Raw genomic sequence first — 23,533 nt, 5'->3', positions numbered from 1 at the left:
CCTTTCCTTCGCTTGCTTATAAAAACGTTGCAACGCTTTTCAATTTTCCCTCATTTTCCGTCCAACCGTCGACGGGGGAACACAAGTCCGTGTTGTGTTGCGTTTGCCGGCATTACGGGAGCGTTGGTTTGGCGCGAGTTTTTATCCTTCACTGATAGACTGTGCTGTGTTATCGGTTATCGGTGGGACGAAAGGTTTTCCAACGGTTTTGTTTTTTGTGTCTCGGCTTAGATCCCCCCCAGAGTGTGTCCTGACAAGTGTTGCGAAGTGTGTCAAAAATGAAAGAAGAATGATATAGCAGAGAGAAGAAAAAAAACATCATCGCCCATAAAACAGTCTATCAAACCGGGAGCCAATGTGGGAACTACGAAGCCAACGGGAGGTAGCGTGAAAAACGTTTTTCATGCGTCTCCATCCCAGCTGCTCGTCATTGTCGATATCGTGCCGTCGGTGCCGACACAGCCTAGCATGGGTCGAGTGTCTGGCCTGCTGTGAAGTGCGCGTTTTGGAGCCCTCAGTTTGACACCCGTCAGTGTCACGGAAGTGAAGGAAGGAGTCTAGCGGGCGCCACGAAGAGTGGTAGAGATCCGGAACAGAAGCAAATGCACAGGAAAAGGTAGTTGAACCACTGCGGGGTGGAAAATAGAAGCCAATATTTTTGTGTGTGTGTTTGTGTGTCTTTTTCCTAGATTTTTTACGCTGTTGTCAAATCATCTTGTTCAACAATTGCAGTGAATGATAGCAATGGTGGCAAAATATTGTGGTTCGTGGAGTAAAATGTGAAACAATTATGGCGGACGGACTGTGATTCGTTCACGATCAGCGATCGTTTAGTCGACTGAAGTCATTTTATGAACAATTCTCAAGCGTGGAATCCTGCAATAGTTGTGTAGTAATTGATAGCTATTTCAACATTTTCCACCAAGAAAAACGGAAACCAGCAGCAGCAAGGTAAGCGTAAAATCCAACAAACAAACCTACCTTTAATTCATAAATCACTTTTACTAAACAATCCCCAACGGAAAACGCAAAATGTCGGACAGAATAGATGATGCCGTTGTCCGTTTCTTTGCTGTTTTTTCCATAAAACCGTTACGCTTTCCGATGCTCGCAACTTAGTGTCAAGGTTATTATTAGCCGGACAACCTTCGCCGACGATGGCGACCGTTTTTGGCATAAAAATAAATGCGTCCATCCGTTCCCCACCCAGTATCCCTCCGGTATCGCTCTTGCCCAATCCCCACTAATCAGGGCGAAAAGGTTAATTCATAGCTCATTAGCGTTATGTTCGTTCGACCAGATCTGGTCGGGAAGCAAAAAATATTGCGGTACAAAGTAATGCAAGGCGGGAAACAATTTCAGAATGGCCCCGGCTATACGCTAATCGAGCGCAGGATGGGTATCCCACCCGATTGGTGGTGCGTCCCTTGGGTAAAAAAAAAAACTGCTCCACCCTTCTGGACGCACGGATGCGTGGGACGACCCACGTTATTGGTACGAAAATAGATCAATCTTCTTCTCTGCTGTTGTTGATCGCGACGAGGTATGCAGGACGCGGTGTTGCCTTTGGTTAGGTGCGAATGGATTGAGGTGTGAGTGTGTAAGGTGCGTGTTTAGGGTGCTGTTTGACCTCGTTGCAAAGTAAACAAGGATTGGAAAATGGGGAAAATTTTAGCAAAATGCGTGCAATCCGCGTCTACCAGCTGGTGGTTTCAGTTTGCCTATCGATTTGTGCCATTTTAAAGTTGAACTTTTACCTTCGTACATGGACGCCAACGGATAGGTTTGGCGTTTGAAAGGGATTGAACGTTGAAAAGTGAAAGTCAATATTACCTCTACGCGTTTGCGTAATATTTACAATCAGAACTGGCAAATTGGTGTTTGACATCGGCAATAAACATTCTGCAAGAAAAATATGTTGAAATATGTTTAACGCTTCTGCAGTATGAATGGTTTTAATCACTCTGCATGTTCAAATGTCCCAAGTTCGTATGGTTTGTGCACGGCGTCAGTTTTAGCATTTTACAGATGTTTTAAAACATCTTAAGCGCTGCTGAAGGATGTTAAGAACCCCTACTGATTTCGCAAAAGAAATACTAAAGATCCTATTCTTTTTTTTTTTTTGTTGGTTTCGAGAGATCGTATCGAATATTTCCTCTGTGATTTTCCTCTCTTTACAATGTTCCTAGTATGTGTGCGCCACGATCATATGCTCGAAGTCTGTCAGTACGGCTTGAGGGCAGAGTATATGGGACACAGAATGTACAAATACAACTAGTTTTGTATAGGAAATCTTCCCTTCTCAAGGTGTCCGTGTAGCTTTATTTTCTCGGGAACTCAGAAGAATGTACGATCCATTCTAATTCAAAGTCCAGCACAGTGGTGGGTTTAACGGTAAGCGGAGTAAGCGGCCGCGGAGGAGCGCGTAAGGGGCCTCGAATCCATAAAGAACGGATTAACAGATTTTGATATTGATGGGTCCCGATATCCATTGCTTCAAGGGCCTTCAAGCAGCTTGATCCGCTACTGTATGAGCTCAAAATTTCCATTCCGCATAGCGGCTTAATCCACCACTACTCGAGGGTAAGGTCTTGCAATTTTCGCAAACGCCCAATGCGTTCGTCTTCAGAATATAGAATAGCATGCGAGTGTTGCCTCGAATATCAAGAGTAAGATTATCTTTTATAGTTTTTTTGCGTGGAATACGATCACCAGTTTAATAAATGCATCTATGATTAAGTGCAATATGAAGGGTTTGGTACGAAGTTAACGAAAAAATTAGGATAATCCAGAACACAGCAAGACATAATCGGCATGTGATGATCTTTCAGGAAAAAGACCCTCGCAAAGAGTATGACTTTCAATTTGAATATCGGTACAACAATCCACAAAACGGATGAGCTCTTCTAGGGATAAGAGTCCTCCGTTCAATGTTTGAAAAAGAAAATGTTTCTCTATCAATCTGGATTCTCTAAATCTCTTTTGTAAATTAATTTTTAGAAATATTTAGCAGGCCGTTCTTTACCAATACAGAAATTCCAGTTCGAAGGTTTCAAAATCAGTTTTGATTGGGGCCTATTAATTTTCTACTAAGCCTTCAAATGTATTAACAATTTCCTTAAGACCCATTTCTGTGTCTGAATCACATTTAACACTAATACTATCGACTCTCCTGCAATTTATATAATAAACCGTGATTAATTTAGATTTATTGTATTTCACACCCCTATCAATAAACAATGTTTTCACACGTTCATAACATTTCCTTGATCATTGTTTTTGTTGTGCCAAACTTCTAAACATCTTCTTTTAACCGACGGTTTTTCCGTTGTGACAGCTTTGTTGTCCACAAAAAGAAAAGAACTCACGGTAAAAACAAAATAAACAAAAACGGTTTACAATACAAAAATAAGCTAACCTAGGCAGTCTTGTGACAAACGGCTAATTTTTGCCAATCTTTTAATAGGTCATGTGTGCAAACACTTGCACTCCGTAATCCTGTCCCTCGGGTGCGTTTGACAAAGTGACCGTTAAAACCAGTGTGCGAAAATAGATTTGGTTTTGCAAAATTTTTTTTTCACATTTCCTCATCCTCATTTTCTTTCTGACCCATTCTGTCCGTCTTCGCGCATCTGTGAGACATTTCATGCAAAGTCATTTCGCGCCAAAGTGTTTTACTTAAATGAAATCGACTGTGAAGAAGCGTGCGGCCAGCGTGGCTAGAGCGGAAAATCGATTTTACGGAAAATGGCGAACGCTTAAAAGTGCATAGAACCGGGAAACACTTCCAGCACACTCGGTTTGCAGCTCGAAGGTCACATGGTTTTGTGGGAAATACTAGGGACTGGGGTTATTTGCATAAGACTGTAGCTGGTTTCTTCGAAAAATGCATACTATCCCTGCTATTGGCGGGGGGGGGGGGGTCTGTTACACGTGACCCTCGGCTGTGTGCCTTTCCGTACCTTACCACGTGAACGGGGGCTTGTTGTGATACGAAACACCCGCAACTGTTCCCGAGCATTAGTATAATAATATTCTCCCGGGACACTGGAAACCACCACCACCTGGTGGCAAGTGTGACCTGGTTTATGTATGGTCTGGATTTCATATCAAGTTCCAGGCCTCCTTTTATGTGGCTCCCACGAGTGCCATGGGAATGTCGAGCAATCGAATCAACCATTACCTACTCCAACATAGCGCCAGCCGTGTACGAAATGAGTTAAACGATCACGCGATGTGCTTAGAGGTTTTCCCTTAAAGGCAAATTTACTGCTCGTATTAATTCCCTCGTGTCAGTGTGTGGGCCATTCTTGTGCCGTGTAATGCAATACGACAGCCGTCTGTCCATTTAAGGAGGCAACAGAAAACGAGACCAGGGCACATTCGGTACGCCTACTTCAGGGAGTGAGTTTCAGTTTTCGTTTTTCTGCGACAAAAACCCGACGACTAGCACTAGACGCATCAAAAAGACACTCAAGCAAAAACCTATTAAATGAACTATTAATCGGCATCGTTCGCTTCGTTCGTTAGCTCGTCGTCAAAAACTTACGGGTTACCGTGTGAATATCGCAGCGTCATAAAACAGGCCGAATAATGAAGCCACTTTGTAGAGGCTCTTTGTGAGTGATTCAGTTCCTTTTGCTAGTGTGAAACCTTCCTTTATGTGGCTTTGGACGGTGCCGAAACAACAATCCTTCCAGGTGCCAGGTTTTGCAGCACGTTAGGCTATGCAGTGCGCAGGATAATGTGAGCAAAGTGTAGCGAATTCGATTACAACTTACGGTCGGTCACGCTATCCGGCCAGCTATCTACACCGCAACTGAAGAGCAACCTTCAAAGTGTTACTTTTGAGTTGTTCTTGCTTTCCGTTGGCTGGTTTTACCTTGAACATTCATCCAATCATGCAATCAGCGGCACAGGCACTGTGTCGCGTGTGCAAATCGTTGATTGATTAGCTTTACACAGGAATATTACAACGAAGTAAAAAGATAGCTACACCGGAATGGCAACAATTTAGGTACAAATCACTGCAAATAAAGAATACTGTAATGTGGCACTCGGTAGTGAGGTTCAATGTTTTGCAGCAAGAAAAGCTGCATGAACAAATAAATGTTGACCCTGGTGTGGTGATAGATTTGTTGCCTTCAGTGAAAATGTGTGAAGTAAATTATTAATTTTCAATCAATCACTTACAGTATTGGTAAGAAAATAAAATAAATAGTGGAAAAATCAGACAGATCAAGAGATCAAAGAGAAAGTCAAGAGGTCAAGAGGAGACATAAACAAGAAACAATTATCAGTTAACTCATTATTTCCTCTCAAGATCCAGTTTGATTAGCAAATCAAATGATAGTCCTGCGGAACTAGTTTGGAAATTTGTTTTTAATTCCATTAAAATCGATCCAAAATTAATTCAATATGTGATAATTTAATTAAGAAATATTCTTAATGCTTCCCTCCTAATTTCCCTGCCAACGACGTTGATCGAGCAGATGTTAAACAATTTATTCCCTTGGTACACACGTCGATGGAGGCGCCTGGTTGGGCATGAGTCGAGCACGTGGCATGCGGTGAAAATATTATCCCCATACTTTAAAAAAACCCTCACATTTCCACTACTTCAGCCGACAGATCTACCTACACCAGTTCAATGACTCCACCAATAATTATAACCATGATGGCGTGCTCACTATCCATTGGCGATGGAATATCGCACCTCTGCCGGCTTTTTGGGGACACACGGAAAACCGGAACACGAAAAGGGTAAAGGAGAGAGTTATTTTTTTGTTTTTGACTCAACAGACAACAACAGCAGCCATAGCAATCAATAATCATCGTTTCCAGTCCGGTGTGCGGGTCCGGGAATTTGCGAGTGCACACGAAAATGAGCAGCAATGGTGAAAATGGAAAAGCGAAAAAACACTTCCTTGGTGGAAAATTACCATCCCACATAGTTCGTACGGCTCTGTTGTTGTTTTTGTTCCACCATGGGGTGTGTGTTTTTTTCTTTTCCTGTTGGTAATTCACGCTCGTCTCCACTCCGACCGAACGGACCGGAGAGGATAAGGGTAAAGGACGGAGGCGGATCTCGCATACCAATCGCTACGATGGAAAACAACTCGCTGGTCAGCGTTGACTGGAGTGAGTGAAGTGAAAAACGAGATACACAAAGCGCAAGAACAACTCTCCCCAAACCGTTCGGGGATCAAACCCGGATCCCAGACGATATAGGTGCGCGATCGAACGTGTATGGCTTGGGCGGCATACATGCGTCATTCCCGGTGCTTGGCGTACGTCATTCGCGATTTTCGCGAGGGTGAATGTGCAAACACACTATCTCTCGATCAAGCAGCAAGCCCCTGCAATGCTTGATCCACTATTGCGCCCGAACGCCGCCCTCCTCCCTCCCTTATCTACGGGGACGCGAGTCGAGAGTGGGAAAGGGAAATTGTGGCATGAGTGGCACTGGTATGGTTTGGTTTCGTTTTGGGACAAAATTGTATGTGAACTGAACGGAAAACACGGAAACATTTGGGAGATTATCAATACGTGCTTTTCACCAAATGTTGACACACAATTTAACCTACTTTACATATTCCAGTGTCCTGGTTGGTTTTCGTGATAGCTCGTGACAAGTGGAGTGATAGTTTATTGTTCCAATTTTTGAAATGCATACAAACATTCAGTGTGTGTCGGTAAAAGCTATGAAAAGGCTTAATGGAGAAAATGGTTTTGAAATACTTTAAATGTGTTTTATTTAATTCATTCATTGATTTGCCAATGGCCTGTGGCAGACATGAATACCTTTTATTAGTTCTTAGTTGCTCCATACGTGTTTTATCTTAATGCATGCATGCTTTCGTTTGAACGGATTATCTAAATAAAAAAAAACCCAATTTACGATGTGCCAGAATGTGTATTTATGATTATTGACGTTAAATATGGTTCTAAAAATCGCTGGCAGTTGAAAGTGACTATTACACGTGCAATACAATTTTACAATAAATTGTAAGTCAAGAACGAAATTTATTGTTCATCGTTATCGTACTTCTCTCCTCTATGGGCATTGGTATTATTTGTCGATCGAGAGAAATTAAAAATAAATAAACATGTTCTTCTTTTACACAGGAATTCAAACAGAAAATTTTCAGCAACACACTATCTTAAAACAGGCGCCCTCTTTTCTTACCAAATAATTTGTGTCTGTAGTCATCCCAATGCCAATAAAAATTACCACCTTTTACAACATATACTGATGCTAAACAGCTGGCAGGAACACGAACGAGCTATGGAGCATGTTTTCTTTTGGGTTTTCTGCTGTTTTTGATTTGGTAAAGACGAGACAACCAGCAACAACAGAAAAAAAGGGAATCCACGTATACCTTTCGATGCAGATCTCAACTGCAATGATGCTTAATCGGGCACCATCTGGTTATTGTTTGCTCCCCCCTTTTGCCACACTTTTCTGGTTGTGTTTGATTTACGAGCTTTGGTTGCCGTTTTTTTTTCGCGTTTGAAACGAGCTGCACGTGTGGCGAAGAAAGAATTCATGCAAACAACCAGCAGCAGCAGCCTAACATCATAAACAAAGTACGTGACAGATGTTATCGTCGACGATCGTGAGAAATGAAAACATTTTCTAGTAATAAAATTTACTCCTTTTTCTTGTCCACCTCTCCTTACCCTGCTGCTTACCTTGCTGTCTTTGATTGAAATATGTGCGGACAGAAGGAAAATAAATAAATCCAACTAACTCACCATTCCGTTTATGATGTGTTTTCAGCTCATGATGGATGGATCTCCACCGAAAACGAATCGAAAGGTACGCTTCTCCTTACCCGAACCGGCCGTTCCTGCCGTTCCTTCCACCACCCCAGTTCAGAAGCAACGGATGGCTCACGGAACAATGCAGTACGTAAATGGAACACTCATCAGCCAATCACAGCAGACTACAGGCTCTGCACAAACGCGTGCCCATCAATCGCTACAGATAACACCGACCCCAACATCTGCCACTGCATCCATTGGTAGCGCCACGACAGGCTACAAACCAAAGGAGCTGAACAATAAAATCGTACTCCACCTGCGTCCCACAGTCAGTTCGCTCGACAGTGGTAGTGAACTTTCCTCCCCGAAAGGATCACCAGGCGCCTCCACCGATAACAAACAATCCCGACAGAAAGCTTACGCACAGAAAGCCGGATCCGGAAATGGGAACTCCACGGCAACTGCAACCACCGGCTCGGGACGGTCCCTTAAAAGCTTGCCACAAATCAATCAAAAATTTCCTAGCTCCGAAGACTTGAACAATAATATTGGTGGTGCGAACCGTGCTAGATCGAGCGACGATCTCGGAACGATCGCCAATGGGCTGTGGAATCATCCGACAAAGAAACCAACAATTATACTGCGTACGATCTCAAACGGTGGCTCTCAGGCGCATCCCTCCAAAGCACCGCTCGCGTCCCGTGCGCGAACGAAATCGGTCGGCAAGCTACCGGGAACGGGTGGTGCTGGTGGACGCCATCAGAAGACTCTCATCTCACCACACCTAGCGCCAATGGATGGTGTGTTGGTACGGGTGCAGGAAAGCTCCACCAACAACAAACCGGGTGAGATGACCGGTGGCAGTGACGAACGTAAAGATCGCCGTAGTGACGAAATTAACGTGTCTAGTATTATCCGCCAGACAAGTACCGGTAACGGTAGCAGCCACCGTTCGATGTACGGCAAGAGTGGACAGTTTTTGGCCGTTCCAGAGTATACCGATCGGTACGAGGGCATGGAGACGGCCGTATCGGCAACACTGAACGACGAGGAAGAGGATGAGTTTGATGACAGTGAGCAGGATGGGTCAGGACAGGGTGATGAACGGAACGGAACGGTCAGCGATCAGCAAACAGGTAGCGGGAACGATCCACTCAAGGGTGTTGTTGGTGATGATGGAAAGTTTCGCTGTGCACGGGACACGAACCTAGGCCGGGATCGTAATACGGCACAGTTTTGGGACTTTGTCGAGCGGTGGCGTACGAATCGGGCACTGAAAAAGCTGGAAAGTGCCAACCATGAACCGAGCGCACCGGTTAGTACGGCGGTACTGATCGGGTCGGATCGGGGCAAGACGGAAACGAAAAGGTAGGGGTGTTATATTTATTATTATTTTTTACTTTAAATTGTTCATAATAAAATTGAAATTGAAATTGAGTGTGTGTAAATTTTTAACGTAAATCTATTTTTCAATAATTTAAGTATTTTAAAATAACCGCTCGTTATATGCCACCCTACCACAGGAAATATTTCACGCATTTCAACCCCCAGCATGAAAAAGCTCACGCGCATCTCTACTCGTGCGGTGGTGAAATATTTCACCATCGATTGAGCGCTTCCAATCTACCGCTATAAACACACCAGCCAAGAATTTTGCATCTGCTTGTGGTTGCCGATGTTTTTAAACAGCCTGCTAAACCAAACTGCTCATTTACCATTCGGTTGCTCGTAGTATACGGTCGTTCGTCTGCTAGCTCCCGAAATATTCAAAAGTGCGGTTAGCAAGTACGGATGCCAAGCTTTGTTAGTACGGTTCCACTACAATCCGACAAGCTGCTACCATCACGGGGACTCCGGGAAATAATTGTGTACAATAATCAATCAATAGGCGTGTGAATCGTGTTGAGTGTGGTGTGCTAGATCGAGAATAGTCAAGTTTTACGGAGTGGTGTGTTTTTACGAATTGTTCTAAAAACGATAAATAATTCTTCCACCCATCCCTGTCCTGTTGGCGAGTGCGTTTCCCTGCGTGTCCAGCAGCGAACACGCGCGTCACGGTTACGAGAAAAGCGAAATAAAAGCTATAGAGGGCGAGCGAGGGAGAGAAGAATAAAAACGGCGGCGCTATAAATCGTGAGTTATATTTATTTTAAACTGTAAATGCTATACTGCGCCAACCCATCCCAACACGGGGGGGTGTACACGGTTTGCATTAATTTGATGGTGATTTTTGTGTGAAATTGTTCGTGTGCGTACGCGTCGATCGATCATCGATCGGCTGGTTGTTTGATCGTTACGAAGGAAACTGTATGTATAGTTGCGGTTCAAGTCTACCAAAAGTAGGATACGCAATTTTTCGTTGCAAAATATTAACGAATGTTTAATTTTTACACTACTTTTTTGGAATTTTAATTTCGGCATCAGCCAATCAAGTTTTTTCGGTACGTGGGTAGCAGATAATCATCGTTTGATGTACCCACCCGTAATCCGATTTAATTACACGACCAACCGTGTGTATCACGTTTATCGCGTTGCATTCGCGTGCCGCCAATAAAGTGAATTTCTCTGCCCAAATTCCTGCTTAATTATTCAACCCCGAATCCGATGATGAAAGCCGATGATAGCTCCGGGATCGATTTGGAAATGTTAAATCCGGGTGCAAATGTTCTTTCGGCGTTTTTTTTTCTTCTGATCTGTTGTAAATTTTCCTCCTGAATTTCCACCCCGCAGCCCCTCACCTTGAGTGGAGTGCAAATCTGAGGAGGGAAAAATTGGCCGTTTTTTTTGTGGGTTGGCCACTCAAAAAAGAAAACAGCACATAAATATAATTAAACGCCACTTATTGGGCGCGGAAATGAATAGGTAAACAAACATTCGGCTACATGCTGTCCGTTAAAAATATCAATCCAGCATCGATCGGTCGACCGGCCGGTACGGGCTGGCAGAGGGCTCAAGGGTAGAAATAAAACAAAACGGATGTTGTTGAGCCGGGCTCGCGAGAGACAGTGTGGCGTTTGACATTAACGATCGGCTACGAATAACAACAAAAAAAAAACGCAACTTCACTCCACCGGTACCGTTGGCCAACATCACATCACTCTCGGGTCTCACGAATGGTTGGGCCTTCGCAATATATGAGGCCAGAAAAATTGGAGCAAACTGTTCTTGGTTTGGTGGTTGCTGTCTGTGTGTGTATTTTGCGCAACACCTTTCCTTTGCTCCCCACCCCGCAGGCGATGAATATGATCGGACGAGGGGTTGGAAAAACTGTCATCACACAAATTTAAAATAAAAAAAAATGGCATGAACCACGTATATGAGTATACTACGTGTTAACACCACGCTTGGTTGCGATTCGATCGATTTCCAAACCAACGAAGAAAAGGTGATGATGAGCTGAACCTCCTCACACACATCCTCACGGACTGACTCTCTGCCACACAAGCATATTATTTATGCCGGTGGTCTGTGCAACCGGGCGGGGAAAGGGCAATGAAAAGCGCGAGAAGGAATAAACCACCAAACGATAGTATCATCATCCGGTCTCTGGCATGGTTTTGTTCGATGTTTGATCCACACGAAACCTTCGCAAAAATGGCGCTGGTTCCATCATTGATAGCTAAGCAGCAATTAGTATAAATCAAACCATTGCGGATGCAGCTTGCATTCGCCATCTTTACGCCATAAAAGTACGATTGAATGGTGACAGTTGCATACTGCAGCTGGGTTTAGTAGAGACATTAGGGTTATTACAGGCGTGGAGTCACTATATGAAAGAGAAGGCAAAATGGCCGGAAGAAAACATTTATCATTGCAAGTAAGAGCGATGATTTATACACTTTATCTCGTCGTATTCTGTTTAATTTATTCAACAAAACATGGGCAAGATACGGAAGCGGTGAGATTAGAGTGAGAAAAAACGTAAAATAAAGATCATTCCCGATCGCCGAGCGAAGATATGTCAACATAATTTTCTAACCGACGTAAAACATTTGCCAGACTTGTAAAGAAGTGTACACGCTCGTGCAAAAGGGGAAATAACGTTAATTAACTCCGACTCTGAGACTGTGAGCGATAAATAATGGGCTGATCGGTATCTAAATTGACTTGCACAAACAAACCACCTGCACTTGGCGCCCAATTGACAGGTGATAATACGTTCGCGGAGCGAAGATTTTAAAGTTTTGGTTTAAAAAAGGCTCGTAAATCAAAAGCTGATGTGTAGGTATGTGTGTTTGGGTGTATCTTTTCGACACACGGCCAAACAAACTGCCATTGGTGGCCATTTTGTTTTTATTTCTTGATCCCAGTGGGAGTATGCCAAAACACCTTCTCACACGTACACAGCCCCGATTATCGCACATCATTTCCCAGCGGTAAGTGTATTTACCTAAAGCGCCACTTTTAAACACACACCTTAGTTCTATTTTTCCATTGAATCGGAGACCCAATATCTGGCAGGAGTTCTAAGTGGGTGGAAAAACACGAATGCGTCTGGAAATTTGCTAAAAACCGGTGAAACAAACCGATTGTATGTACACAAATAAACAACCAGAGTTTAAGTAAGTGTACGACAGCTTTACGATACATTATCTTAGGGAGATCGGGCCAAGAGGAAGAGGAACAAGAAGTGGAAAGATTTTATCAGTACTCCCGTTGCATTTTGCTAAGTGATCTTCAAAGGCCGGTCTTGGTGTGATTTATGTGTGTTTCCTCTTCACGCTCCTCGATGCCACACGCTGGCACGTTTATTAATAGCTTCCCGGACAGGCATCGTTGAAGCACATCAAGGAACACGGAAGGTAAAGACTATGGAGGCCCGTACAAGCAAATCAGTGCACTAGGAGACGCACACAGATCACACAGATCGTGCAACAAATTCGACCACAAGGTACAATCAATTGATTGTGCCATGGGTGGTAGTTGTGTCGTACAAATTAAATTCATCCAATTGACCCTTCTTAAGCACCGGTCACCGAAGTGCTGAGATTCCGAAAGATCCGGGAATGAATGCCAGAAACGCTAAATTTATCCGATCCGATCCGGCTTAGAATGCTTCAGTTCGCGATTATCCTCGCCTTGAATCCGCGTCTAGTCATCGTCTCTGTTCATGTTTAACAATTATTTTGTTTTATTTAACACATTCCCTCGGGAGAGTGCCGTGGGAAATTGTTGGACGAGCATTTGCATCATGCTCATCCGAATGCAGACGGCGAAGGAGAAGAAGAAAAATGCGTTGTAGGATAAATATTTATCCACCAAAGAGATGAATGTGGATCACACCTCACATCGTACCGCCTTTCCATTTCCCCAGCCCCGGGATAGTCCAGATCGAACCAGTGATCGAGCCATTCCAAGTGCTGACGTGTTTCGCACAGATTTTCCCGCCTGTCTGGATGATACGCTTTTGGTCTATTTGTATAGGACCGGGACGGTAGATTTTAGTTGGGGGAAATGAAGATGAAAAATGAATGTGCTTACAACGCTGTGCAAACTTGCAAACTTGTGTTACCCCTCAGGCCCTCTTCACCCATTTTTTTTTTTGCTCTTCGAACGACCTTAGACGGCTACAAACAGAGAACGTAGATTTTGGAGCGTACTACAGCAAAGGGTTTTATTTGGAGTGACCATTTATCATCGCGTATTTAGACTGAATCCTCGCGTGAAAACTGTCTACTTTTATTTACATGAAAGATGGAAAACACACGGGTTAACCCGAACGCGAGTACCGCGTTTAATATATGTTCTTGTCCAGAAAAGCTAATGAAACGTTAATCTTTTTTGTTGCAATTCCTTCAGTTCTAGCATAGTACATGTGCACTGCTATTAGCTAATCGCTTTTCGGTTTGTGGCATTGAAAAAAGAAGGAAAATATGTAAACATTCTAGCGTTTGATAACATATTAACCGGTTGGACTTATCAGCGGTAGTAAACCTTGGGTCATGCGGCATAACTTTCACTGCCGAAACAAGACGTCATCCAGTGGACCCCAACACACACAGCTCAGAAGAGCAAAAGGGGAAAAGGGAAAGGAAAAAAATAAATAAAAACCGTCCAATGGCCCAAAACGTAAACATCGGCCGTCTCTTGACCATGATGGACGTTAGACGCGATACAGTAGAACGCTGTTCGGTGGGAAGCTGTTAAAGCACAGCGCATTCAAGCAGTTATGACATCTCTGCTTGAAATCAGTAGACTTTTTGCTTCACTGTTTGGTTCTTTTTTGCAGACTTTGCAGTGCGTTGATAGGAAGTAAGACGCAATAAACGTGCTGCATGAGCTAGAATGTGCAGATGTGTGATAGGAGCCATGAGTGTTTCTATTTTTCTCAATTCGCACTACGAAGTTCAATCAATGAATCCTGCTGTTCGTATCAAAACCCCCACTTGAGAGTGATCGAAACAAAGTCGAATCCTCAAGATGGCTTGGTGTGGTGAATGATTTTTCCGCCCCAATTAAACCTCAGTTGAACTGTATCCATCATCGAGCAGAAATTGTTATTCTGCTCCTGGCATCTGGATGATCGCGATTGATCGATTGACACGCACCACGGTTTGCAGCTGGTTTCGTGGAAATTTTGTACGCAATAATCCAAACAAACCACTCTTTTCGGGTATGATGAATTATTGTATTAGAAATTGTAACGGATCACCATATCGTTTCACACCTTCCCATCTGCTTAGATCAATTTCAAATCTTAGTAGTTACGATCAAAGAAAATGATCCATTTTCTTGTGTAACTATGCCACACTAACTAACCCTTTCCAACTTCTTTGTTGTGCTCCGGTCCACTTGTGGATGGTGAAATTGTTTAATGCCATCTGTGGTTAACACACGTGTACGTACGTTTTTTCTGTCTACCTGTGTGTAGCGGGTTAAAAATAAACTCTTTTCCCCATTACACGTTTGCACTTTTGAACCGGCGCTACTACCAGGACTACACTACGCATCTACGCACTAATGTAGAGCAGTGTATTTGCCCTTTTGTTGTGTGATTTTTCCTCTGCTGGTTCTTCAAAAGAACAAAATTGGAAATGTAGCAGATGGACTGGCAAACATTCGTTTCAAATCGTGATGAATTGCGTGTAGTTTCAGCTTTGTACTAAAAATCGGTACAAAGTGGTATATTTTGTTACGCATCATAAGAAATCCACTAGGATTTATAGTCGTTTTTTATCTGTTGACGTTTACAGCTTTGGTTTTTGTTGTCAAATGTTTAATTTTTATTGTTGTAACAGCTAGCCTTTTAAGAGAAGTTATTTCTTAAAACCAGTGTATTAAATAGTGCTGCAAAAGAGCGGTAATTTTGGATCTTTAGTACAGAGTGTATATTCAAATGTTCAAGTTTTCACCTTTCCAATTAAAACATTGACTAAAATCCCAATAAAACCAATTATTTGCACGTTAGAGAGCTCAAAATTAACATCTTTCATACTTCTTAAAACATAAACCTCAAGGTAAATGGACGATTTGATACGCTTGTTCTTCGAAGCATTCGATAGTGAAACGATCATTTGACAGCCTTGCTACCGCTCATTAGTATGCATTTGTCCACGCGACCTCAGTCAATGCGACTTACGCTCAATCGCTTGTATTTTTTCCTCTTCTATTAGTTATTCATTCTGTACTTGTTGCAGCATTGTTCATTGTGTTGTACGAGCAACCGAGCAGGGTAACTTGTCGTAATGTTCAGCTTCGATTAATGAGCCTATTAAAATACAAAACACTCATCAGTGGACCAGCGTCGGAATGAGAGGATGTAATTGAAAATTTCCTAAGAAGCCTACAAAACGGTTCTACCTCCGGAAGCGTAAAGAAAGCTTCAACTCAGATCGACCTGCAACGCATTACGTCAGCGGTAGGTAGTGACGGCGGAATGAGTATGTTCCTCCCGGGAGGTGACATGTAACCGTGATTAACCCTCGTGTGATTTAGTTGGAGCATCGTACGGACGACACTGCGAGGCACCCTGTGCTGCACGCACGCTGCATGGTGCCACACTGCATAGGTCGGTCCCGAGAAGACTACGACTCTACGCTATTTATATCGATTGATCGAGGGCAAGAAACTGGCAAAAGCATACGCACCAGCCGCGGGAGTGCTAGTAGTTCGGGAATGTGGAAAACACTAGTCCGAAAGGCCCCATGTGGGAAATGTTGTACTACTTTACTGCCCTCACCAGCATAAACACGGCGCTGCCGGGTGTGTTTGTATGTGCGTTGCTTCAGAGTTCCTTGGACGAGATGAAGTCTTTGCTGGTCTGATGTGGGTGGGTTAGGGCGTGAAAAGAAGGAAGAGACCAACACATTCCTCGGTCAACGGCACCAAGAGCAGTGTGTAAATCTTCCCACAAACGAATTGTGCAACTGTTGTGTGGCTCGATACTGATGCAACTCGCTCGCTCATTCTGCCATGCATTATCGGGAACGGTTTTGTTCAAATTTTTAGTTGCGCGAGGAAACATAAGACATTTGGAAATGAATAAACCGACCCACCGTCCTAAACTTCTGACGTCAGTAGCATATGACATGTTTCGAAATTAAACATCCCAAAAGCGAATTCCGATGCTTTCTTACCGTGGCATTACTTTCTAACACTACTTCTATCTCTCGTTCTGCTTCTAGTCCCACGCTAAGCTCGCGGATACGTGCCCTCAGGATGAGTCTTGAGCAGGTACCGACGGTGACGACGCTGCTGCGTGCATCCCGCGATGCAAACGAATATCTGCTGAAGGAAGTGTTTCGAGACATTCTGGAGAATGGCATCTCGAAGGAAAATCTCAACTCTACCGATCGCAGTGGAAGGGTACGTATTTCTTTCGCTGCTTTGCGTTGCAGCTTTGTTTCCAATTTTTTGTTAAATTTGTTTAATTATGATTAAAAATTTGAAGGTTTGTCTACCTTGTAGGTTTAGTAGACCACACTTAAGCATTTTATTCGTTTGATATAATTTAAACTAATTTGCAATGATCAATACCAGAGGAGAAAACTCCAAGTTACAATTATGCTTTTTTAAAAATGAAAATTTCTACCAATACTTTACAAAATTTCTTCAAGATAAGCAGAAATGAATGACCGTATGTCAGTTAGTGTCAGCTTAAAGTTTGATGGAAAAATAAACAAATCACAATGGTGCATACCGGGTCCGTCCACCCTGCTGCAAACTTTATGCTGCAGCTCATTATAAAGAGCATTACCGATGGTTGAATAAACTGCAAGCTACTGTTAAATAATTACCATCTTATTTATAAACACCCACGGCCACCGTACACGGGCAGCTGTAGGACTGTCAGCTCGATACGTTCTGTCCCAATACCGGTTCGGAATGATTGAAAACATTGAGAATTGAGAATAAATGAAACTAATTGGAGCGTGTCATCGCTTGGGACGCTGATGATTTGCATGATAAGGCTTCGTGTGTTGATTGTCTCTCGATTGTTTGCCAACGGCAAAATGTGTTGCCATTTTCTGATTGAAATGTAACTGTAATGCGCAAGTAAATAGTTTGTCGTTGTAACCGAAAAAAATATACTTTTAGGAAAGGCCATTTAGTGCCTCATTTTGTATCATATATACGTACGTTCAGGAAAATTAATTAACCTTCAAATACACACCGCCAACAACAGGTCTGGTTGATCTATTTACGGTACTGACGCGATCGACCGCAGTTTCGCTGGCAAAATCTCGACTCAATTGGATCGTTTTAATCGCTTCGGACGCATTGTGCACTGTTCGGGAGTTTCGGGAGGATCGTTAGTCAATTTACAACACAAACACACATCCACCGCAGCAAAACACTGATTCACCATCGGTCCCTTTTGGTTGTTGTGTCCGCCCGACATAACAGTCGGTCGGGAACGATCCCTAACCGTCTGTTCCATCCTTGGTTGGCATTTGAAGAACAACAACTAAAAAAAAAACGGCAAAAGAATGGCAAAATTCCACGAAAAGCATTCATTTCCCGACACACAGCGTGGTGTAAACAGGAGCACAAAACCACCCACCCACATGCAATCACTCCCCCCCCCTCAGCCTCCTTCCGTCTCCCCCATCCCTCTTGATCATTATCGTAGAACGAATGCATTATTACAGCGGCGTCCTGTTTGGAAGTAAATAATTTTCCGAAACAGTGTTTGTTGCCGTTCGAAACGTTTCGAGCTCTGGCTCGTGGGAAACGCCACGAGCGGTTCCGCGTTGGAACCGGGAACGTCTTATAGGCCATTAAACACATTGAGGGACAAAAACAAAACGAGCAAATTTACATGAAAACCAGCCAATACACAACGCAAGATGTGAAACAGTACCGTTTACTGTGTAGGACCATTTCCCGGTTTTGAGTCTTTTGCTTTTGCTTCCTTGCGGCGATTTTTAAACTACTATTTGCTTTGGCACAGGCACGGTTCAAATGGGGGGGTACCGGGAGTGGGTGGTGGACGTTAAAAGAAAATACAACAGTAAATTGCAACAAGGTGAACAGTTAGTTACGTTGTACTAATTATTCTTACAATAGAAGATTTTCTAAAATGAAAAAATGGAAGGAAAATAAAGACATGAAAAATAAGGCTCAAAAAATGGAAAGAACATAATCCGTGCCGCATGTATGCATGCATGTGTATGTGTGTGTGTGTGTGCGTGTGTTCGAAAAATGGGGTTGGAAAATGGTGCCGATCTCTCGATTACGGACGGCGCAATTTGTTTACGCCTGTTGTCATCGGCTAACGCGCGTTCGTTCGTGTTGGCCAATTCCTTTTCCGCCCGAGGTGGGGTGTGTATGTGTGCCTGAGGAGGGAAAAAAGGGGAGGGGAGGGCACAATAATTGTGTTCGATTTCGTGCCGGACAGATGAAGAAAGATTTTAGCGACTAGATGGTACTATTTTTTGCGATTTATTAAGAACAGCAACAAGCACAAAGGCCAAGCGATCTCGATCCCGATCGTTCGCCCATTTGCAACGGATTCCATCACTTTGCTATACTTTAGAGGTTGATGAGCGTATGTGTTTGTGGTTTTTCTTTCCTGCTATTTCGTGGGTTTTCTTGCCTGTTTTAATGAAGTGGGTATTTTTGTTCTTAATTCACAAAAAGGTGGTTTATAAGCTTTGTCACGTGTTTAGTAAAATTGGAAATGACCCTCAAACAGCTAATGATTTTAGGGGTGGTTAATTAGGATAATTTGCTTTGTCCGTGATAAACACGTCGTATTTTTGAATGTTATTTATGATATTTGATAACCTCTAACTGGCGGCAACTGCCCTTTCTTCTGCACCCTTGAGAAGATTTTTAGACCCCTTTTTTTCATCAATTGACCTTAAGCGTTGAAGAATATGTGCGCATTGATTCAAATCCCTTTTAATACGGCAGTTGGGTATGGTATCTAAGAGTAGGAAAAAAATAATACAAAATTGAAGCTATAAATTGTACTGAATTTGCTATTATTTTGAACTATAAAAATTTGACTATTTCAACGAAGAATTACCTAATTTAATAAAAAAATTGAAATCTCGCCACCGCCGTGCGCCGGTCTTCACACGGCTGGCTTGGGATTCAAATTCTCTGTGCGCCATTCCTCTGTAGTCTATTAAGCCCTATAAGTCTACCAAGCCATTTGATGGAGGACCTAACCTAAAAGGTCTGTAAGCCAAGAACATTTACATATTTTGCTCTATTATTCCGTAGTGATCCACAAAATTTTGGACCAGCTTTTACATCATGTCTACAGTGGCAAATTAACCTATGGGCGGAGGTGGCGGCCTCCAGATGCCCAGGCATGGCCAAGACAAAAAGACAAGAACAAGACAAGATCCTCTAAAACTATTCTAAATCGACTTGAGCTGTTTCCAATATTATATTCATCTTGGATACCACTTACGAAGGATCTCATTCAAGCCTTTTGTAGCAAAGGTTACAAGAGTACTAACAGATCTTCAAGACCAATAAAGAGTTTGAAAGGTTGACGATATCAGCTAACTCCCAAAAAACGATTCTTGATGATAATGAATAACTGTAACCGATTTTCTTGCGTGCTTTATTCGTCGTGCAAGAGCTGTACAAGGTTCAATTTTGAAGCAAAGATTGATTTAACTAAATTTACCTAACCTTCCGCGTAAAGTACGTGACAGCTTACCACTTCCTTTTCCGCTATTGGTCCATTTCCGATCATTTCAACGCACGGATTAATGAACTTTACCGTATGCATGAAATGCTACGAAAACATGCCCTACCCTTGGCCAAAACCCGCTTGGCCCGCTTGACCGTTTGTTTGGTAATCGTAAAAATAATAAATTCACCGCATGAAGTACCGTGTGCGTGATGATTCGCTCATCCACTTACAATAACCGCCTCGTCAACTTGTGTCCTTTCCGTTCTCCTCTCCACTTCCAGACGGCCATCTCGTACATCTGCTCGACGAATTTAACCAACTTTTTGGAGCTGTTTTTGCAACTGCCCGGCATCGATGTCAACAAACCGGACAACGAGGGTAACACGCCGCTGCATTTCGCTGCCCAGGCCGGTAAGCTTGTTTATGTGTGTGGGGAAGGGAACATTGATATGCAACCTGTCCATGTGTCCTCTCTATGGCACTATTTTATGTGTGCATGCTTAAGGAATTAGTTTATAATGCATCAGAGTGCGTGCTGTTCGGAACCTTCTGCCAGGTCAACAACCATCCAGGGCACGAACGAAACGAGTGACATACGATACTTGAACACTGAACGAAAAAAAAACGGAGAATTGACATTAAACCCTTGAATCGTCTTCTCTTCCCATTTTGTGCCCATAATCGTGCAGGTCTCTCGGACGTGGTGAACATGCTCATCACCAAATGTCGCAGCTTGATCATCGATCCGAAAAACAACCTCGGCTTCACGCCACTGATGAAGGCCGCCCTTCAGGGTAGGACCCGGTGCGCTAAGCTGCTGCTCTTTGCTGGTAAGTGTCACACGGTGGGCCGGTGTTTTCGGTGAAGATATTTTCCATTTTTCCTATTTCCTCGCCACGTGGTGTCTTTCCCCGGTGCTTCCTGGTAATTCGCGTTGTTCCCTCCCTCGGACAGGGGCATCGCCAGTCGAAACCGATACCGGACGAGGATTTAGGGCGGAACAGTGGGCTCGCTTTTGTGGCAGGTAGGCATGCAATCGTACCGTCTCGTGTAGGTGGTCACAACTCTTAAAAGCAACTCTCTTTTGTCGCCCTTTCCATTCAGACACACCTGTGCAGAAACGATAGAACAGTGCGCCCGGGCACGGTTGCTGGACAAATCGACACCCTGCGGTAGATGGTCGCACGACATCAATCTTCCGGTGGACAAGAATGCGCTCAAGGCACGCAGCTGCAGCATTACGCCACAACCAACACAAAACGGTAGTTAAAATTGAAGTGCCAAAAGTTGTCCCTTTTCTCACCTCAAGTGTGCTCTTTATGCATGCTCCAAATAGGTTTTCGCTCCAAGTTCCGCAAAGTATTTCCGTTCAATTTCAACTCCTCGAAGGACACGAAGGCGGTCGGCAAGGAGGGCGAAGAAAACTACACAAAGGATCTGGTCAACTACTTAAAGTCGGCCACGCTGTGCGTGAGCGGACCAGCGCTCTCGGCCAATCGGAAGATCATACAGAGCTTGATCCGACCGTTGGAAGTGCCAAAGTAAGAGTCCGCCAAGGGACAACACACACAGTACGGATGTTGTTGTTAAAGTAACCGATGTGCTAACAAATATACACAAAAAACCACCAGCCAAACTAGGCATCCACAATTGCAAGCTAACCCTTAACGATTGACTTTAATTCCTTCTCTCCTATGATGAACTCGGGAGGCCGACAAGAAGGGTTCTGCATGTTTAAAATTACGCTTTCCTTCTCACCTGCAAAAAAAACTATCATCCAAGAAATAGTTCGCTCTGCATGTTGATGGGAAAGACTGTTGTTGGATAAGTTTAGTTCGAACTTTAAGATTTCTCTTCTTTTCAACCCGCCCTTCCAACACCGGCAGACTTGAGGTGACTTATGCGAACAATAATGCGCTCATCAAAAAGTACGAAGCATCGTTGGAATCGAACGGAACGGGCGAAACCGTGCGTCGTAATTCGGTGGATGGCAGTACCACCACGGACAGTCGGAACGCGTCACCGGCACACTCTCCTACCCCGGTAAGGGCCAAGGTACGGAACTAAGTGGACATCAAACCAGCTGTCTAGATGTAGGTCGGTTTTGGTCCCTTGTAAATGAGAGATAGAAAAGGAATTTGTCGGTAATTGGATGGTAGTTTAGCTGTTTTCTATAGCGTGATCATAAGTGCAACATAAAAAGGTTAAGCAAGCAGGAGTATGAAACAATGCTCTCTCGCCCTCTCCCTCTCTCCCTCTATTGACCGTGGACACTTTCGGTGCTATATCCCTTCGGCGGACAAAATCTACTCCTTAATAGACTGTTGTAGATCGAGCAGCATATTGAAACACGTACCGTTTGCATCGATTTAATAGAGTTTCAACGGTCAATGAGTCGTAAAATCGCTTATGCAAGATATATCTTTAATGTAATCCTAGAAAATAAGTATGCAACCAGCAAATTCCATTTGAAGGAATGCTTGGAATATTAGTGAACAATAGGCAACGTCAAGTTAAGCATAATGTAATACATGTAACAGTAAGCTAAGCATGATGTCGCTCTTTGCAGTGGTAAGGAAGTAGATCCAATAGCAAAAAAAGTGCAACGTAATGAACTGTGTAATAAAATATATTTTTACCTACAATCGATGGAACAAACAGAGGGTGTTGTTGGTTTTAAAATGAATAATGCTATTTATTTGCAGGTAAGTCGTTTTTTTTCTGTTGCTTCAGGAGAACCCGGATTATGAGGGCTGTTATTTATTCACAACCGTTTATTTAAAACAGCCTTTCATCCATGCGACCGTCCGATCGCGTTCCTTCGCAATTCTGTTAGCAGCCAAGGTTAATAGCACATGGAAAAATTTTTGAAACATGAGTTTTGCACCAAACTGAATTCATTGATTGTTTTTTAAAAATCATTTAGAACCATTTGTGAGTTTAATGAACTTCAAAACTTGCAAAATACCAACAGCAAAAGGAATATTTAAAAAATATTTGATTGTTTTCCACCAACGAAACATTTAATTTAAAAAAGAAAATAAAACGTTGTGAAATATTTCACGCCCCGTTTTGACAGCCAAAAGCGACGGTCTCTATTCACCTTGGTTCGCTTTATTGAACGATATCGTGTGCGCGCGTGTGTGTGCGTCAAGTCGCTGTTTTGTCAGAACGGGATAAAAATTGAAAACAAAAAAACGCAAAGTAAAATCTGAACCAGCGTCACGGCGTAGCGCCCGTTCCTGGCTTTAGGCAGGAAAATTTAATGAAAAAATAGTGTCTGTCGTGTGTAGTGTGTGATACGCTTGGTAGGGAAGCTGTGTAGAGTAAAGATACGCACAATACATATAGATTCCTGCCGTGCTGCAGCAGCGGGACGGTGCAATTGATTAGACGCTTCCGTTTTTTGTAAGGTGTGGGGGTGGTTTGTTGTTGCGTACGACGGGGGTAAAATCTGGGCATGGCAGCTATCAAAAATGGGCCAGAAACTGTCGTACCGTGTGGTGATTGCAATGTTCTAAGTGCAATATTTGTTCGTGCTTGTGGCCAATGAAGCCAAAAGGGTGTTTGCAGTCTTTAGTGTTCTGTGTCATCGAAGTTCGCGCGGCGGCAGGTTACGGGCATAGCAACATCTTGTGCGTTTGAATGTGTGTGTTTGTTTGGTGTATG

The 23,533-nt window shown here is 43.3% G+C and overlaps 3 protein-coding genes across 3 annotated transcripts in view; 2 read left to right on the top strand and 1 right to left on the bottom strand.

The window, feature by feature from the left end:
* Positions 1–23,533, bottom strand: part of LOC126562905 (MIT domain-containing protein 1) — a 458,992-nt gene that overhangs the window by 95,808 nt on the left and 339,651 nt on the right. The gene's annotated exons all lie outside the window — the stretch shown is intronic.
* LOC126561486 (diacylglycerol kinase 1) overlaps positions 1–23,533 on the top strand; it is a 483,147-nt gene that overhangs the window by 372,060 nt on the left and 87,554 nt on the right. The gene's annotated exons all lie outside the window — the stretch shown is intronic.
* Positions 7,787–21,942, top strand: LOC126561667 (uncharacterized). The gene is made up of 8 exons (XM_050217955.1): positions 7,787–9,135; positions 16,392–16,572; positions 20,146–20,275; positions 20,554–20,694; positions 20,819–20,888; positions 20,969–21,126; positions 21,201–21,405; positions 21,751–21,942. Exons 1-8 carry the CDS (start codon positions 7,787–7,789, stop codon positions 21,929–21,931), a joined length of 2,415 nt encoding a protein of 804 aa, XP_050073912.1. The 3' UTR covers positions 21,932–21,942.

This window comes from Anopheles maculipalpis, chromosome 3RL (genome assembly GCF_943734695.1).
Source record: "Anopheles maculipalpis chromosome 3RL, idAnoMacuDA_375_x, whole genome shotgun sequence".
NCBI classification, from domain to species: domain Eukaryota; kingdom Metazoa; phylum Arthropoda; class Insecta; order Diptera; family Culicidae; genus Anopheles; species Anopheles maculipalpis.
Note: the sequence above shows the minus strand (reverse complement) of the source record. Positions and strands in the feature narration are given on the sequence as shown.

Coding starts and splice junctions, on each gene's coding strand:
- LOC126561667 (XM_050217955.1), top strand. CDS start 7,787: ATGATGGATGGATCTCCACCGAAAACGAATCGAAAGGTACGCTTCTCC. Junction 9,136..16,391: donor GGCAAGACGGAAACGAAAAG/GTAGGGGTGTTA, acceptor TTCTGCTTCTAG/TCCCACGCTAAGCTCGCGGA. Junction 16,573..20,145: donor CTACCGATCGCAGTGGAAGG/GTACGTATTTCT, acceptor CTCCACTTCCAG/ACGGCCATCTCGTACATCTG.